General features: G+C 32.6%; 2 protein-coding genes across 2 annotated transcripts; both read left to right on the forward strand.

Annotated features, from left to right (window-relative positions):
• The first annotated feature begins 12,216 nt into the window (after positions 1-12,216).
• LOC141659739 (uncharacterized) lies at positions 12,217-12,957 on the forward strand. Its single transcript, XM_074466667.1, has one exon. It carries the CDS (start codon positions 12,217-12,219, stop codon positions 12,955-12,957), a length of 741 nt encoding a protein of 246 aa, XP_074322768.1.
• Positions 12,958-17,154: 4,197 nt separating this feature from the next.
• On the forward strand, positions 17,155-17,961 carry LOC141659740 (uncharacterized). Its single transcript, XM_074466668.1, has one exon. The coding sequence runs from the start codon at positions 17,155-17,157 to the stop codon at positions 17,959-17,961; it is 807 nt and encodes a 268-aa protein (XP_074322769.1).
• The last annotated feature ends 333 nt before the right edge of the window (positions 17,962-18,294 follow it).

An 18,294-nucleotide genomic window follows, 5' to 3' on the forward strand; every position in this document is an offset into this window, starting at 1 on the left:
CGACATAATTCATCGAATTCTGAATACTCCTGTCAAATCTCAAATCAAACAATATTGATCATTTACAATAAATGATCTGATGACGTACCACCATTTCTTTAAGCAGCAACTAACCCACTTATTGGACAGACTGTTTATTAAATAAAGAGAATGATTAGGTTTAGATAACCTATCAATAATGATGCAATTAACGCTTTCCTCGCCTTTAGTTTTCAGGTGATTTCACTACCACATCTCCTGGCGAAAAGTATCCATCTAGCCTTTCATGCCCCGCCTTAATTCTTGGGTAGGTATAACATTTATTTACGTTTTCCCCCATTTTCTCTTCACGTCTGGTCACTAGATATTTCCCTTTAGCCTTTTGTACTTGATCGTACTCCTGGGATGCATTCCTTATCTCAATTTGCAAATGTTTCGTAAGTTTCTCACCTTACTCTTGTCTTTCATATTACCCATATCTTACCTATATCCTGGCATCTTATAAAGTTTCTTTATCACCCTTTGATTCCACTTCCTCTCCTATTTCCGTTCTTTATTTTCATAACTCATTCAAACCGAACTCTTGACCTTAATACTAATTTTGATGTTATATCAAATTAGATATCAATACGAACTTTGATGCTCACCACATCCCATTTTGAAGTAAACATCAAATATCTATATTAATACCACTTTTGATATTTAACAACAACTTAAGTATCAACATCAATCAGAAACTGAACTAAAATTGTATCTCACATTTTATCCAAACCAGAATTACTTGATAAATCATTTATTGTATGATTATCAAAATAATTTGGAAACAAGACGTCCTTTACTAAAACTTTATTGCACATGATAAAATCTCTTTGATTGACTAATAAAATCCATATTGGTGTAGGTACTAATCTCTTCTTCATTCCACCTCCCTTTTTCCTTTCCTTTCTTTCTTTTCTTTGCTCTATCTTAAATCTTTAGTTCTTAAAATGTTCTCCTTACTTGTCCATACAAATAACTTTTTATTTCTCTTGTCCCTTATAAAGGGCATATTCATCCAAGTAAAGCCTCACGCACGTGCAGTAATTCCCGAATTCTACTGTTGTCCTTACTTTTTCCCAATTCCTCATTGCTTTAATTTTGGATTTGAAAACCATATCAAAATTTGACTTAATCTAATTGGAATCGATTTCCATCTAACTGACCATTAATTGGTAAAATTACCCAATTAACTTACTTAATTTATCAATTGCACCAAATGATGACTAGCTAAATGAAATCAAAGACCAATTATATATATAGTCGAATTGACTGTAACAACTTCTTTTAAGAACCGAGATCACAATTATTTGGAGTATCTATATGAAAATAAATAACATACGGAAGTATACTTTCTATCTTTAGAAGTAGGGTATTTTCTGAAAATTTGGGCAGCATCTCCTTTATATTATTGACTACCAGTCGGACTCAAGCCGACACCAACAATCAATCAAACAACCAACAATCAATCCTCACATATACCAATCCGCTGCCACTTTCTAAACTCACCATTTCACCACCTCATGTAATATTAATCAGTACAGCCCATGGCTCTATTTTAGCTTAAGATTATAGCGAACAATTCTTATTATACCATACCTTTTTCTCATTTTTCTGATTATAATAGAATATCACTGCTGAGTACAATTACAAATTAAAAATTCTTTTAGTTCGTTTTTAAATTCAAGCTCTCTAATTAATAATTTATCCATCCTTAAAAATATACACTTATTCTTATTAGTCAACTTGTTCAACTTCTGATAACCAGCACGTGGTCTTAACCAACACTATTATAATCTTGTGAAAGAATTTTTTTGGTTTGAAAGCATCACTTCTTAAAAATTGTTGCGGTCAAACCACCATACCTTCATCTCCCCTTATGTCTTTCTATACTGAACCTTCTTCGCTAACCTAGTTATAAGTATCAAATTTACCATAACTCACTTACTTGAGTGGGGAAAGCCCAACTATTCCTTGATGAACACATTCAGAGTTTGTTCGTAACTAGCATTTCTTCGATCTTGAATATTCATGACAAATATCTCCCACATGATTGAGGTATGCTTCATCTTCACAACGTCTTAATCGATTATCTGGTTATTACTAAGAATTTATTCATTCGCTTCCGTTGTCCAATCAATCATTTTCCTTATCTGATATACGCAGCTTTGCTTTTCTATTTTTTTTCTAGTTAATTCACCTCATACAGTTTGCTAACTACTTCAATTTACGCTAAAATCTCAAGCTTAGAATGTATCATGTATATAGATTTCCGCTTCCGATTTGATGTCGTCGCGATAACCACGTTACTGGCATAATGATTCTTCTTTGCACATAAATGTCCACCATTTGTTGGCTTGCAATTATCCATACTCATCATATAACTCCATTTGCTACACGGGTTCATTTCACGTCCTTTTTAAAATATTCAAAGGATAGACCTTACACAAGAAGGAATTTGTGTATATGATTCTGATTGGAAACCTTTTGTAAGGAATAAGAGTATAAAAAAATAATCAGAAAGATCCATGAATCAAGAAATCATAATTGAAGAGGAAAGAATGAATGATGATTTGGATATGAGTGAGACAACCATATTTGTACTCAAGATGGCCAGTCTTTCATACTATATGGCATACAGCATATGATTAGGTGGCGTCCCACCAGACTCTTTGTCATTTCGACAAAGCATCAAACCATAACACTGCTTGTCTCAATCAGAAGATAAGACTTGAGGGAAAAATGATTTTGAAAGGAATACAACAATTTTCTTATCACCTCATAGAGCTGATTATGACAGAGGTTCATACTTTATTCAAGATTCATAAGAACAAATGGTATTATAAAAAAGGATGATAGCATTGGTCGTCATCCACATTTCATCTATTTACAGCTTCAATGCTGATTCGATCAATATATTCCAATCCAAGTCATATATTAACTTTAGAAAGTTCTCTGACATGCCTTCTTAATCGATCATTAGAATAATTATATCTTTAGTGCCGCACTTCCATATTTATAATTCGACTCTATTTGCAGTATTACGAGATTTACAATCATAACTTCAAATTTCGCTTATGTTGTTGATCGTTCAACATATCGCCTCCTTTACTAATAACATTCTTCCTTTAGAAAAGTCTGGAAATTTTCTCAATCTTCTTTGCTCATACTCGGCTTCTTGTTAATTGACGTATTCTTCGAACTCTAATCGTCTCAGAAATTGGATGAACAGTTTCTCCGTACATTGGTTCTGTTTATCAAACAACATTTGCATTCTTCTGCTAGGAACAATTAAACCTTCTCTATAATAGCGGGTCCACTTGGCCTTCTAAACGAACCATACTAACTTCTTGAACAAGTAATCTTCTAAATAATCCAAATCTTATAACAATCGAGAAACCCATGGAGTAATTGAACAACCAAGTTTTTAAAACTTGTTTTGTTTAAAAGTCTTTTAGAAAAAAAAATTGTTAAGAAAATCTCTTTCAAAACCTGGTTTAAAATTTTAAAAATCATACACCTGGTCGTTATCACTATATGAGTTGGTTGTCGCCCTTCTCAACTATCACAAGGAATCCAATTAGGAAAACAATCATATAAAAGCCCATTCATTTCCATATATCTTCTACCCCTTATTGGGTCCATTTTGCCTTCATTGGTCAACAAAACTCCAGTTACCATTGCGTATTATTTTATTCGTAACTTCACTTCTATTCTTTCATACTGGTAACACACCCATCATCATCTCTTACGATTACTAAGTATAATAAGTCTATTCAGTAATCATTAAATCCATTTTATAAAATAAGGTCGACTAATATCACATCACATTACTACTATACGCATCATGTTTGGTCGTAATATCATCATGTACTTCCAAGAAAATTCTCGATTTCCAATCTTTCCAAACTTCTTTAAAATCCATCTAGCTCACTCCATAAGATAATCATAGGTGGCATACTTACTAGTAGCTCCATATAACCTGGTAGCGGCTATTCAACGGAACATACGAATCTTCTCTCTAGGTTTCTTCTCACTCTTCTTAATACCTCGTGTACTCACCATATGTTGTAGCTTTCGAATCCATCCTCATATGCCGTTACTTTAACGGGTTTTAAACTGATGATATAGAACAAGGTGTAGGGTAGATAGAAAAGATGCACTTACAGCTGAACATCTGATAGAACTAGAATCAACATGTGGGGGAGTCTCGAATAGGTTGTCTCACATCAGGGAAAGAGATAATAACGTGAAAAGGTTCAATCTCCGCAACAGGATGTGACATGGCTAACACCAGTGGACGAGCAGGGTATGAATCAGATGATGGTCCTCCGACTAAATGCTCCGAATGATCAGACGATACCAAAATAAAATAATCTGCCATCACTGCCATCTGAAAATCACGTCGCCAGATAAGAATCTCGAATCTCATCACGAATCATAACAAAACCTATTATACACTCGCACTTCACCTCTCGATGTTCTATCTTTCTATTTCCTAATCCTAGTCATACCCCTCTATCCATTTCCGATATTCTAAGCTTGTTTCAGTGACTTATAACATATGGCTCTGATGCCAAATTGTAACGCCCTCCAAACCCGGGTCAGAAGTCTGGGGTTCACACAACACACACCCAATATATAAACCTTTATATGAAATATTATATGCATTGAACCTTCTTTACACAACCACGGATCGCAACAGGTTAAAGTATGAAAACAAGCCACAACCTTAACTTTTATTACATCGTACCAAATCCCTACTAGTTCAACTTACAACTGATAATAATATCATTCTTACAATCTTGCATAACTCATCTACAATATAAAGCTCATGCTAGCTCGATCCAACTTAACCTGGAATCCTAGCTCGCACACTGGACTGGGAATCCTTATTACCAACAATTTCCTTTTCAACTGTTGGAAATATAAAAAGATTTATAAGATTGAGCTAACTAGCTCAGTAAGTCATAATAGCAATAACTGAGGTTAAACAATAACCAATTGAAATGTTTCAGAAGAATTGGATATTCACTTTTCATTTTAAAAACCAAGGTTACGCTGTTGATCAGTCACGCACTAACCCCGAGCAAGGGTCCTAGCTTTGCTCTATAAACTGGATTCAATGCACGCATTGGCCTATTATGACCATGAATCTGGTCCGACCACGAATCTGGTCCATATTTATAAAATCATCTAATTCTAAAATAATTGAAAATGATAACCGATGTAAATCAATAAGCTAACTCATAAACAACATTTATCTTGACGCATAGGATGATTCACAATACCATGAAGGTATAACAAGAAATTCAAAAAAATTGGCTTTCAATCAAGGGAAAAATCAGAAAGTAGAAGACCAAGGGTTCAAGGGTTCCAAGGATTGGTCTTCTGTTAAATAAGGAATAAAGGTTGGTATGTCAAGTAATTCAATATCAGAAATCAGTATGTGGTAGATATGTATCTGTGGAGTAGTATCGTATGTGTATGGCTAGTATCTGAGAATTCAACAATCAATGCTTTATGAAGAATAAGACTTATGGCTCAAGATGAAGAAGAATCAGGGTTCGAGATTAAATAGTTTAAAGTGCTTGTAATATAAAACATGAGCTATTTTGAATAATAGCGACATGTTATGAGATAGTTCGAAAGTATTTGCAATATATCTTGAACAAAGGTTTAGAAGTACTTGCCTTATCACCGATGATTTCCAACTTTACTTGTACCCATTTAACAGTTTTACTTTTCCATCACTTTCCTTCTTTTTCTACGCCTTGCCTCTATTCATCAATCACTTGCTGTTTTTTCTATACTTCAGTTCTATTTACTAATCACTGGCCTTCTTTTCTATGCCTCGCTTACTCTTCTAGGCATCACAAGTATCTATCATTACTCAATCTCTTATCATTCTAATCATCACATAGACGTCATAAGTTTTTACCTACCCTTCATTTTACCCAAATCCAATTTACGGATTAAAAGTTATGACCGAAACAGTCAAACAATAACCACATAGGCATATAACACATCAATCAGATAGCACGTAGCACATAGCATGCAAGATATTCGATCAAAATAATTTTTCAAAGAAGATTCAGAGTCAAAATGAATTTCCAGGTATTTAATATGATTTTTTGAACATTTTTCAGAATTTAAACGGGTTTCCGGATCATTTTATAATTAATTAATAGGGTTCGAACACCCGAATCTGCTTTAAAATTATTTTATAATAATTATCGAGCCTTGATAATAATTTAAAATAATATATTGAAGCTCGAAACTATTTTTCAGAATTTTTAAATCAAAAATAAATAATTAAATCAAATTATAAAATCAATTAAAACTAATTAATAACTAATTAAATTAATTAATCAATTAATTTTTAAATTAATCGACTAATTAAATAATTAATTATTAACTAAAATTAATTAAATAAATAATTTAGATTTAATTTCAATTTAAAAATAATTTTTCAGATTTAAATATTGATTTTTAGAATTTAAAATGAATTTTTAGAAATTAAAATAGAATTTTAAAACCATTTTTAAATAAAAGAAATTCAGAAACAAAAATTACATTTTGCAAATGGGTTTCAGGGGTCAAAACTGGGCTTTGGCAATCGGGTAAACCGGTCGGCAACCGCGTCGACGACCCGCCGGATTATCCTCCCAGAATCCGATAAACTGCCGTTTCCGGCAAGGTTCAATCGGTGACCAATCTGCAGGATTACGGTCCCATCTTCCCCCCAAGTCAGTTGCACTTCAAATCACGGATTCAATCCAGTAGCCAGAACCTACAGAGGAGTTAAAACTCGTTGATTCCGGCCGAAAGGCCATTTTTACCGGCGAAAGCTCAAGAATGCCGGCGAGACTAAAGCGACTACCAACATCTGATTTTTTTCCATGATTTGATTGAAAGTGAAACGATCTACATGATGATGCTTTCAATTTCAACCCAGATTTTATGGTTTAAAAATACCCAAAAATTGATTAAGAACATTCAAGAACATTCAACCCTAATCTTTTAAATTCGAAAATCAAACTCAAAATTAAACATGTTACTGAACTCCAATTTCATCATATAATATACCAAAATGATCAGGAAGAAAAGATCTACATGATTCAAGCATCAAATCACACAAACAATATTAAGAATAAAAATTCTTATTTTTATCCATAAATAATTCGAAATAAAATAATTAAATAAGAAAAATATCTTGATTTCTGCACTAATATAGATTGTTGATTCAGAAAGGTATTTTCAAGAGCTTCGATTTGATATATTGCACGCATGAATCGGAGTTCGATAACGCCTTCATCCGTGCGTTTGATTCTCAAGAACGCGGTATGAATTCGATATTTTCTCTATATTTTACGGGGTTTTACTGACTGATTATGATTGTATGAATAAAATGAAATGATAAAAGGGCTATATATATTTTTGGAATATCGGTTCGTATTGGATCGTTAAATTAGTTACTTAGCCGTTAAGTAACTGCGAAAACAATCCGATTTGATACCCGTACTGGATAATTATCCAAACCGGGCTTCTTATAAAACACTTTATACGAAAATATTATAATAATATCCCATCTTTTGAGAATACGGGTTATGATGATTCACTGAAATGATTATCGTATCGAAAATCTTGCGCTGGGCCGCGCACGGGTCAAACCGTAATCCGGATTGAAAATGTCCGAAATTACCAGATTAGGTTAGGAAGGAGTTTTCGGAAGAGTTTCAGGTTCTAAAAACGTAAAAACGGCTGAAGTTGGACGATTCCCGGCTTTATAAAATAATTTTATAATTATTCAGAAAATAACTAATAAAATTATAAATCAATATAAAATCATATACCAGTCCAAAAATTACCAGAAAAATACCGTAATTATCTATATTTTATTCTGGTCATCATAAAATTGACATACTTATACTTTACCACATATAAATATCCACATATCCACATCAATCATCAGATAATTCACGAAAAATCACATAATAATCACATAAAAATTATTTATTGATAAAAATAATTATACGTAATATTCTAGATATTACAATACTGCCCTAAATGATTGTGACCATAACATGTGCTAAGGGTGCTTGGTGCGTAAAGGGGGGGTAAAACAGAGACAACATTCAAAAACTTCGAGGTAAGAGTTTGTTTAAGGCAGCGAGATAAAAAAGTTCTTATTTTTCAAGTCAGCTTAATTTTAGAGATTTATTTAATAGTTGCTACTACTTTTTTTGCAAGTGAACTGGTTTTGTTTTTACCTTAAATTTTCATATTACTTAGATTTTGCTTTATTTATGTTGGAAAATTCCTATATTTTGATGTTTGTTTGATTGGAATGTGAATGTAGTAGAATTTTTATGAAGTAATTTTAAGTCTTCTACATCTCATATGAAAGTGGAAAACTACTTATAGACTTATAGTATTTTGTGATAAGCTGGGCAATAAAAAAAAATTAAAAAAGTCAGGAAAATGGGGAATTCTGAGAATTGAACTCGAAACCTCTCACTCCCTAAGCGAGAATCATACAACTATACCAAATGCCAACATGGGTTCAAACCAAAAAATAGTTTAGAACATCTCTATCACCCCCAAAAGCGGAACAAGTAACATAAAAAGATTTGAAGAATCCCATTGCCTGGTTTTTGTCTTTAATTCAAAGAGTTTATGTGAGGGAACATTAGTTTTGTAGCAAACAACATTAATTTGGAAGCACACACTTTCCTAGTTGTCTTTCCATTTTAGAGGATAATTGGACAAACTATTTTGAAGTATTCATTATGGCTTCTCCTGTAATTCACTAGAATTGTAATTACCTCATACCTCTTTGTTTCTAACCGTTGGCTGTGACCTGGGGGTCAAGCGTATTAGGATCTAAAATATTATTATAAATTACAATTGAATATAGAAATTAAGAAATTAATTTTTGATGAGGAACCGAAAAGCTGCAAACATCCATCACCTCTCGAACAACAAATGGATTAAGCTACCAATCCACTTCGAACACATTCATTTAATACATACAGAAATATCCTCAGACTACAGATGTCCAATTCCCTACTCACAATTCAAATTATTATACATGTAAATGGCCACATACCATTATTACATATTTGTTAAGTCTTAAATGAAAACCATCAATTTCATATTCTTTTTTATTATTAAATTTCGGGATGTTAAACAAAGTGAAGAATCTAGAAACATAATATTATACAATTTATGCATTCAGTCACATATATGTGCTTCTTTGATGTTTCAACCAATTTTTTTAGAGAATATTGTAGACGGACCATATGTATAAATTGATCTTGGTCGCTTCCATGGATTACACTAAAGGCTAGAGCAAGAGTGAACCAGTGTAGTTTATGCAGACTACTTCTCCATTAGTTCCATCACAACACTTGCAAATCAATCCCAGTTTTCCTTTGAGGTACCTCATCTATTTATCTTATCATTATTCATTTTACTAAGAGAGGACCATCAAATGAATTTAATTAAACTGAATTTCTAAATTACAAGTCATTATATTTATAGGGTTTATGTACACGCATATCACCAACATGAAGTAGAAACTTCAATCCGGTGCAGCTCCCAGGTTATTTAGTATCAGACACCCGAGTTCATTCTTTTATGTTAGATGCCTCGATAATTGATTCCACAAATTCTCATTTGACATGTAGTCATAATAAACTAGCATTTTCAGATAGTAGTTTGTAAAACTCCTATACCACATTTGAATGCTGTCAAGTTATAGTTTTTAGTATCATAAGTAAAACTCATTATCTGGTAGTCCAAGATTAAATGTCAAATAAAAATTTATAAAATCCCTTACACACACATCAACGGATTAGAATGAAATTATGGGTGTAAGATAGCACATATCATATAGGCAACATGGAGATTAGATGATTTTCCAAAGACCTCTTCATCAAATGAAAAATAGATGGTAAAAAAAGTACTTAATAGCTACATTAACAAAATTAGCTAATTATTTTTCTACCATTGATACATATTTATATTAGAAACTAAAGTATGATAAATCATTACTTAAATATTTGAATTTTGATATAGTGATGTATCACTATTATATTCACCAATAAATATAAACATACATGATTAAAATTGATAAACAGAAAAATAAAAATTACAGTAAAAAGAATTTGTAATCCCATCTCCCATAGCTCAAGTTTTCAAATTATTGAAACAACTATTTGCATTCACAAATCCTCAATAATATAACTAACCAATAATATAAAAGAAAATTGTATCACTAATTTTTTCAATTAATATGCATTTCTATTTCTCTGAATACAATTTTTAAAAAACAAAATTTATATAACCTAAGGATTGTCCATGAAACGTCATCATCTTAAAAAAATTAATTTCAATATAATGATGTACCATGAACATCCTCAAATTATATGGATTTGATAAACTATAACACATTTTTGTTTAGAAATTTAAATATTTTAACACTATCTTAATATGAGAGGTCTTCTTACTATCATTCTATACAAGATTACATAAAAGCCGCACTCTATGATTTGTAATTTGTGTATCAGCAACATAAATTGTGTATATTTATAGTATTATACACGGGATATTAAAAAATAAGTCAATAATATTAGCATTGATTTCAAAGTATACTGTATGTTTACAGCTGGATAACATCCGGGAATGAAAAAAATAAAGTACAATTTTTTGCATATATTTATATATAATATAGTTGACCTTTTTTGTTATGACAATAATATGAAAGACACATTTTTTATTAAATAATATACAATTTTTATTAATGAGAGGTATATATATATTTAAAGATAAATTATTTGAATAAAATGCACAATATACTTTTTTAATCTTATGTACAATGTAACTTAACTACCATAGAAAACAAACATTGTCAAATATTATGCAATTTTGGATAGTAAGAGATAGTATATCCAAAAATAAATTATTTTAGTAGTAAGGGGCACATTTTTTTTACAAAAGGGATATGGTCAAATATTAAATAAGTAGTAATATATGAATATGTATATTTATAGATAATATATTTTTAAAGTGAAACAATGATTTTTATATTATTAAGATATATGCATACTCATGATCTGTTGGTGGTTAACCAAAAGGACATATGGGCTTTTTTGAAACTGGATTATACAAGTGTCTGTAATGGAAGGATAAATGACTAATTCTTAATTGGCTCAATACAATATTATTCTAATCTCTTTAGAAATAAATTGAATAGTCCTCTAAGTTTGCAAAGTTATTTAATTAAAACTTGAATATCTTTTAATTCTCAATAAATTAAGATTTGAATGTTATTTAATCGTGAAGCCACAAAATTTAGCTGCATCAAGTCATGACCAATGCCAAATTTTTCGCAGAAGTTGTAGACATATGCCTTGGATAAATGGATGCTCTCTAACATTTTGAAGGCTTGATCAATCAATGATATTATAACTATTTACTTGTCAAGCTTCTTTACCAGCTATATTTTAGTAATCATTGCCAATTTGCTATTATTTACTTTAAAGATTACCGTGATGAAGCCTTTTATTATTTCTTCTAATAGCTTTTATATACAACTTAACACATAATTAATATAATATATATTTTACTAATTAAAAAATCAAATAAATATATCTGGGTTTAAAGTATGGCCAAGTCTTTTAATGGTCATATATACAAGGAAATGGTGATAACTTATGTAAGATTTTATGATGGCATTGTTGTTAAATCATAGAATCTTTCTTGTGATTGTCCACAGAATACAAAAATCAATAAAGATACAGGTGTAGTCTTCAAAACTGTTGGAATTAATCTCAAATATTTATATTTGTTTAGTTTTTATATTGTTCTGTCTCAGGTGTGTAGTGTAGCATTTGTTTGAATAAGTCGAACATGTTAACGTGTTTGTAGGATTGAGAATGGGTCAGCAGTGGTTGAGTTGTATTAGGATTTAATCTGGATCATGTCCTAGTTTATATGCTTCAGTTTCAGTTGGTATTTCTATATATGTAATGTATTGCTTTTCATTTGGATAAGAAGAAATTTTAGTCAAGTAAATCTTTTCAGCATATACAAACAGTTAGGTATTATTATACTTGCTGAGGGTGTAAATTTATTATTAGTATGAGTTGGTATCACAGCAGGAATGGTCGTGACTGTCAAGGAACAATACCAACCATGGAGGTGAACAAAGGCAAGGGAGGGTCAATAGGCTTGAGTTACCCAATGCTGACAAGTAGTAACCATACAACTTGGGCTGTCAAGATGAAAGTGTTCATGCAGGCACAAGGGGTATGGATTACAATGGAACCAAGTGATATCAAGGCTGCCATTAAAGACAAAACAGACAAAGTGGCCATGGAAATGTTGTATCAGGGTATACCTGAAGATGTATTACTCTCATTGGTAGAAAAGAAAACGGCAAAGGACTTATCGGAAATGATAAAGACCATACATCAAGGTGCCGACAGAGTTAAGAAGGCCAGGATTCAAACTCTCAAATCTGAGTTTGAAAATTTGAGCATGAAATATAACGAAAACATTGATAATTTTCACATGAGGTTGAATGGACTCGTAACGAATATACGGGCATTAGGAGAGGACATGGTGGAGTCATATGTCGTGAAAAAACTCCTACGTGCAGTCCTTTCCAGATTTTTACAGATCACAGCTACCATAGAACAATTTGGGAATCTTGACACAATGACTGTGGAGGAGGCTGTTGGATCACTAAAGGCACACGAAGAAAGAGTGAAAGGAAAACCAGAGATCGGGGAAACTCAATTGATGCTCACTGAAGAGGAGTGGGCAAAGCGTGAAAATAATGAGGGAAAACAACTACTCACTCGAGAGGAGTGGCAAAAATACAACAATACTGAAAGGTCAACAGGGTTGAAGAGCCGTGGAAATTCTGATTAAAACAAGATAAAATGTTTTAATTGCAATGTCTATGGACACTTTACAGCTGAGTGTCGGAAACCTAAATGAAAGAAGGAGCAGAGACAAGAGGCATATATGGCTGCTGTAGATGACGATGAACCAGCGTTGTTATTGGCAAAGTATGACAAGAATGAATCAAAATTGATATTGGATGAGACCAAGGTAATATTCTCTTTACTGTAAAAAGATGGAGAGCAAACTAGTGAGTCCAACGTGTGGTATCTCGACAAGGGCACGAGCAACCATATGACTGGGTGTAAGGTTAAGTTCACAGACTTAGAGATGGGTCTACAGTCGATATAGAAGTACGAGGTACCGTGATGTTGGCATGCAAAAATAGAGAAATGAAAGTCCTACATGATGTGTACTATATCCCAAGTCTACGAAATAACATAATCAGCATGGGGCAAATGTCAGAGGAAGGCAACAAAGTGGTACTCAGGGGAGAATTCTTGTGGGTTTTTGACAAACAAGAACAAGAAAGACTGTTGATGAAAGTCAAGAGATCAACAAACAGACTATACAAGATTGTTATTCAGGCCAATAAATAGATCTGTTTGATGTCTAAATCGGATGAAGATTCTAGGTTGTTGCACACTCGCCTTGGTCATGTAAACTACCATGCCATGTCTCTAAGGTCCAAGAACAAGATGGTGAAGTGATTTCCAAAGACGATCAAACCAGATACTGTGTGTGATGTTTGCCTTATGTCAAAGCAAACCCGAAAGCAATTTCCAGTCAAGACAAATTTTAGAGCTAAGAATGTGCTTGAATTGGTGCACAGAGACTTGTGTGGGCCAATTTCTCCAGAAACTGGTTCTGGATTCAAGTATTTCTTTTTACTAGTTGATGACTTCAGTCATTACATGTGGGTTTATCATTTGAATCCTAGCTCGATCCAACTTAACTTAGAATCCTAGCTCGCACACTGGACTGAGAATCCTCGTTACCGACAATTTCCTTTTCAACTATTGAAAACATAAAAAGGTTTGCAAGAGTGAGCTAACTAGCTCAGCAAGTCATAATAATAATAACTGAGGTTAAACAATAACCAATTGAAATGATTCAGAAGAATCAAGTTTTTTATTAAGCAATGATTAGAATTGGATATTCACTTTTCATTTTATAAACCAAGGTTAGGCTGCTGATCAGTCACACACTAACCCCGAGCAAGGCTCCCAGCTTTGCTCTATATACTGGATCCAAGGCACGCATTGGCCTATTATGAATCTGGTCCGACCACGAATCTGGTCCACATTTATAAAACCATCCAATTCTAAAATAATTAAATATGATAACCAATATAATTCAATAAGCTGAATTATAAACAACATTTATCTTGAAGTATAGGGTGATTCACAATCCCATGAAGGTATAACAAAGATTTCAAAAAGATTGGCCTTCAATTAAGGAAAGGGTTGGTATGTTAAGGAAAGGGTTGGTATAAGACCAAGGTTTTAAGGGTTACAAGGATTGGTCTTCTGTTAAACAAGGAATAAGGGTTGGTATGTCAAGTAATTCAATATCGGTAATCAGTATGTGGTAGATATATATTTGTGGAGTAGTATAGTATGTGTCTGGCTCGTATCTGAGAATTCAACAATCGATGGTTTATGAAGAATAAGGCTTATGGCTCAAGATCAATAAGAATCAGGGTTCAAGGTTGAATAGTTTAAAGCGCTTGCAATATAAAACATGATTTATTTTGAATACTAGCAACATGTTATGAGGAAGTTTGAAAATATTTGAAATATATCTTGAAGAAGGTTCAGAAGTACTTGCTTTATTACCGATAATTTCCAACTTTACTTGTACCCATCTAACAGTTTTACTTTTCCATCACTTTCCTTCTTTTTTTCTATGCCTTGCTTTTATTCCTCGATCACTTGCTTTTATTTTCTACACTTCAGTTCTATTTAATGATCACTGGTTTTTTTTTCTATACCTCGCTTACTCTGCTAGGCATCACAAGTATCTATCAATACTCCATCTCATATCATTGTAATCGTCACATAGACGTCATAAGCTTTTATCTACCATTTGTTTTACCCAAATCCGATATACGGATTAAAAGTTATGACTAAAACAGTCAAATAATAACCACATAGGCATATAACACATCAATCAGATAGCACATAGCACATAGCATACAGGATATTCGATCAAAATAATTTTTCAAAAAAGATTCGGGGTCAAAATGATCTTCGAGGTATTTAAAACTAATTCTTGAACATTTTTCGGAATTAAAATGGGTATCCGAATCATTTTATAATTAAATAACAGGGTGCGAATACTCGAATTTGGCTTTAAAATAATTTTATAATAATTATTAAGCCTTGAAAATAATTTAAAATAATATTTTAAAGCTCGAAACTATTTTTCGGAATTTTTAAATCAAAAAAAAAATTAAATCCAATTATTAAATAAATTAAAATTAGGTAATAATTAATTAAATGAATTAATCAATTAATATTAAATTAATTGATTAATTAAAAAAATTAAAAACTAATTAAAATTATTTAATAAAATAAATCAGATCTATTTTTGGATAAATAAATAAATTAAAACAATTTTCTTAATTTAAAATAATTAAAAAAAATATTTTTTCTCATTTTTAAAATAATAAACAAATCATTTTCAAAACAGTAATCCATTTTCTGGAAGTTTTTAAAACATGCATCCATTATTTGCAAAAACATAATTTCATAAATGAATTTGAACCACAACAGATCAAAACCGGGTCGAACCCCGGGTCAAAATTTACCCGAATGGGTCACCCGATTCTGAAAAATACGGCGGCCGGGGAAAGAATCCAGCGAGGCAATTTAACAGCAAACATGAACCGGGTTAAACGATTCTGCATATCAAACGAATTCTGGCCCTAGCAGCAACCCAGGGACGTTCCTTTATATCGCTTACAACCCCTGGAACCAGTTCCCCGGCGAACTCACCATTAACGCCAGCGAGTTTGAAGGTTTTCCGGCGAACTCATTCCGGCGTCCAAACTTTGATTTCTTTACATGTTTCGATTGCTCATAAAATGATCTAATAGTTGGTACTCATCAAACATATCTAGAATCAACCGTTATAAAAATCCCAAATTTCGATTGAGTTTATTCATGAACAGAAACCCTAATTTTCAAGTGTTCATAATTAAACATCAATTTCTATATGTTATTGAACTCGATTTTTGACATATTATATACCAAATTAGTCAGGAGAAAATTATCTACATGATTATACCATCAAATCATATCAAAAACATCAAGAATAAAAATTCCTAATTTAAACTTTAATTAATTCGAATTAAAAAAATTAAATAAAAAAATACCTTGATTCCTGCACAAAAATGGATGATTGATTCAGAATGGGTTTTTCGAGAGCTTCGATTTGATATATTGCACGCTTGAATCGTAGTTCGATAACGCATACATTCGTGCGTTTGATTCTAAAGAACGTAACATTTTAGTGTTTTTCTCTGTATTTTCTATATTTTTACTAATGGATTATGATTATACGAATAAAATGAAATAATAAAAGGGCTATATATATTTAAGGAATATTGGTTCGTGTTGGATCATTTTGGATCGATAAATTAGTTGTTTAGCAGCTAAGTAACTGCAAAAAGGATCCGATTTGACACTCGTATGGGATAATTATCCAAACTGGGCTTTTTATAAAAACTTTATACGAAAATAATGTAATAATATCCTGTATTTCGTGAATACGGGTTTTGTTGATTCACCGAAATAATAATTGTATCGAAAATCTTGCGTCAGGATGTGCACGGGTCAAACCGTAATCCGGATTGAAAAAGTCAAATCACGGAAAATGTCCGGAATTACCAGATTAGGTTATGAAGGAGTTTTCGGAAGAGTTTCAGGTAGTAAAAACGTAAAAACGGTTGAAGTTGGAAGATTCCCGGCTTTATAAAATAGTATTGTAATTATTCAGAAAATAATTAATAAATTCATAAATTAATATAAAATCATATAACCCTCCAAAAATTACCAGAAAAATATCACAATTATCTATATTTTATTCTGGACATAATAAAATTAACATACATATACTTTATCACATATAAACATCCACATATCAACACCAATCATCAGATAATTCACCAAAAATCATATAATAATCACATAATAATTATTTATTGATAAAAATAATTATATGCTATATCCCGGATATTACAAAGACTGGCTGAAGCGTACAGGCAACACTGATGGGACTGGCAATTCGCGAGGTGGTCGTGGTTTCAAAGGCACGAGTCGAGACAAAAACACTGTGAGGTGTTTCAACTGTATTATGTTGGGGCATTATGCTGCAGATTGCAAGACGCCTCGTCGAGAAAGAAATCAAAAGTCTGAAGCAAATCTGGTGGAAATCAAAGATGACGAGCCTGCATTATTGCTGTCTGAGCTAGATGAAAGTAAAACAACAATGGTGTTGCGGAACGAGGAGAAAGTAATCCCGAGATTGGAGAAAGACCCAACAACGAAGAGAACGTCACAAGTATGGTACTTGGACAATGGAGCTAGTAATTATATGACCAGAGATAAAACAAAATTCTCGATGCTGGATGAAGGAATAACAGGTGAGGTAAAGTTTGGAGACGGGTCAACCGTGAATATCAAAGGGAAAGGGTCAATCACTTTCAAGTATAAAAACGAAGAAGAAAGAATATTTGATAATGTGTTCTACATTTCATGCCACTGCAACAACATTATAAGTCTTGGACAGATGTCGGAAGAAAGAAACAAGGTGGTAATGCTTCATGAACTATTGTGGGTTTATGAGAAAGATGGGAGGGCGTTGATGAAAGTTAAGGGGTCAGTGAATCGGTTGTATAAAATTATGCTGGAAGAGTCACCAGGTGCCTGCTTACATACACAGAATACAAAGATGGAAGAAGACTTATGGCTATGGCAATGTCGCCTAGGCCATGCCAATTTTAATGTAATGTCCATCTTGAAGTAAAATGATATGGTTGTGGGTCTACCCAGATTACTTCAACCTACTGAAGCATGCAAGGGATGTCTCATGGCGAAGCAAACACGGACTCTGTTTCCCTCTCAGACGAACTATGCATCTAGCAAAGGGTTAGAGCTCGCCCGCGGTGACTTATGCGAACCAATCTCTGCACCGACCCCATTTGGAAAGAGGTATTTCTTACTTTTAGTCGATGATTTCAGTCGTATGATGTGGGTTTTCTTTCTGTCGACCAAATATGAAGCTTTTGAAGGTTTTAAAAAATTTAAAGTACCGGTTGAAAATGAGTCAGACAAGAAAATTAAAACTCTCCGTACTGAT

The sequence above is a fragment of the Apium graveolens genome, chromosome 5 (assembly GCF_009905375.1).
Source record: "Apium graveolens cultivar Ventura chromosome 5, ASM990537v1, whole genome shotgun sequence".
Taxonomy (NCBI): domain Eukaryota; kingdom Viridiplantae; phylum Streptophyta; class Magnoliopsida; order Apiales; family Apiaceae; genus Apium; species Apium graveolens.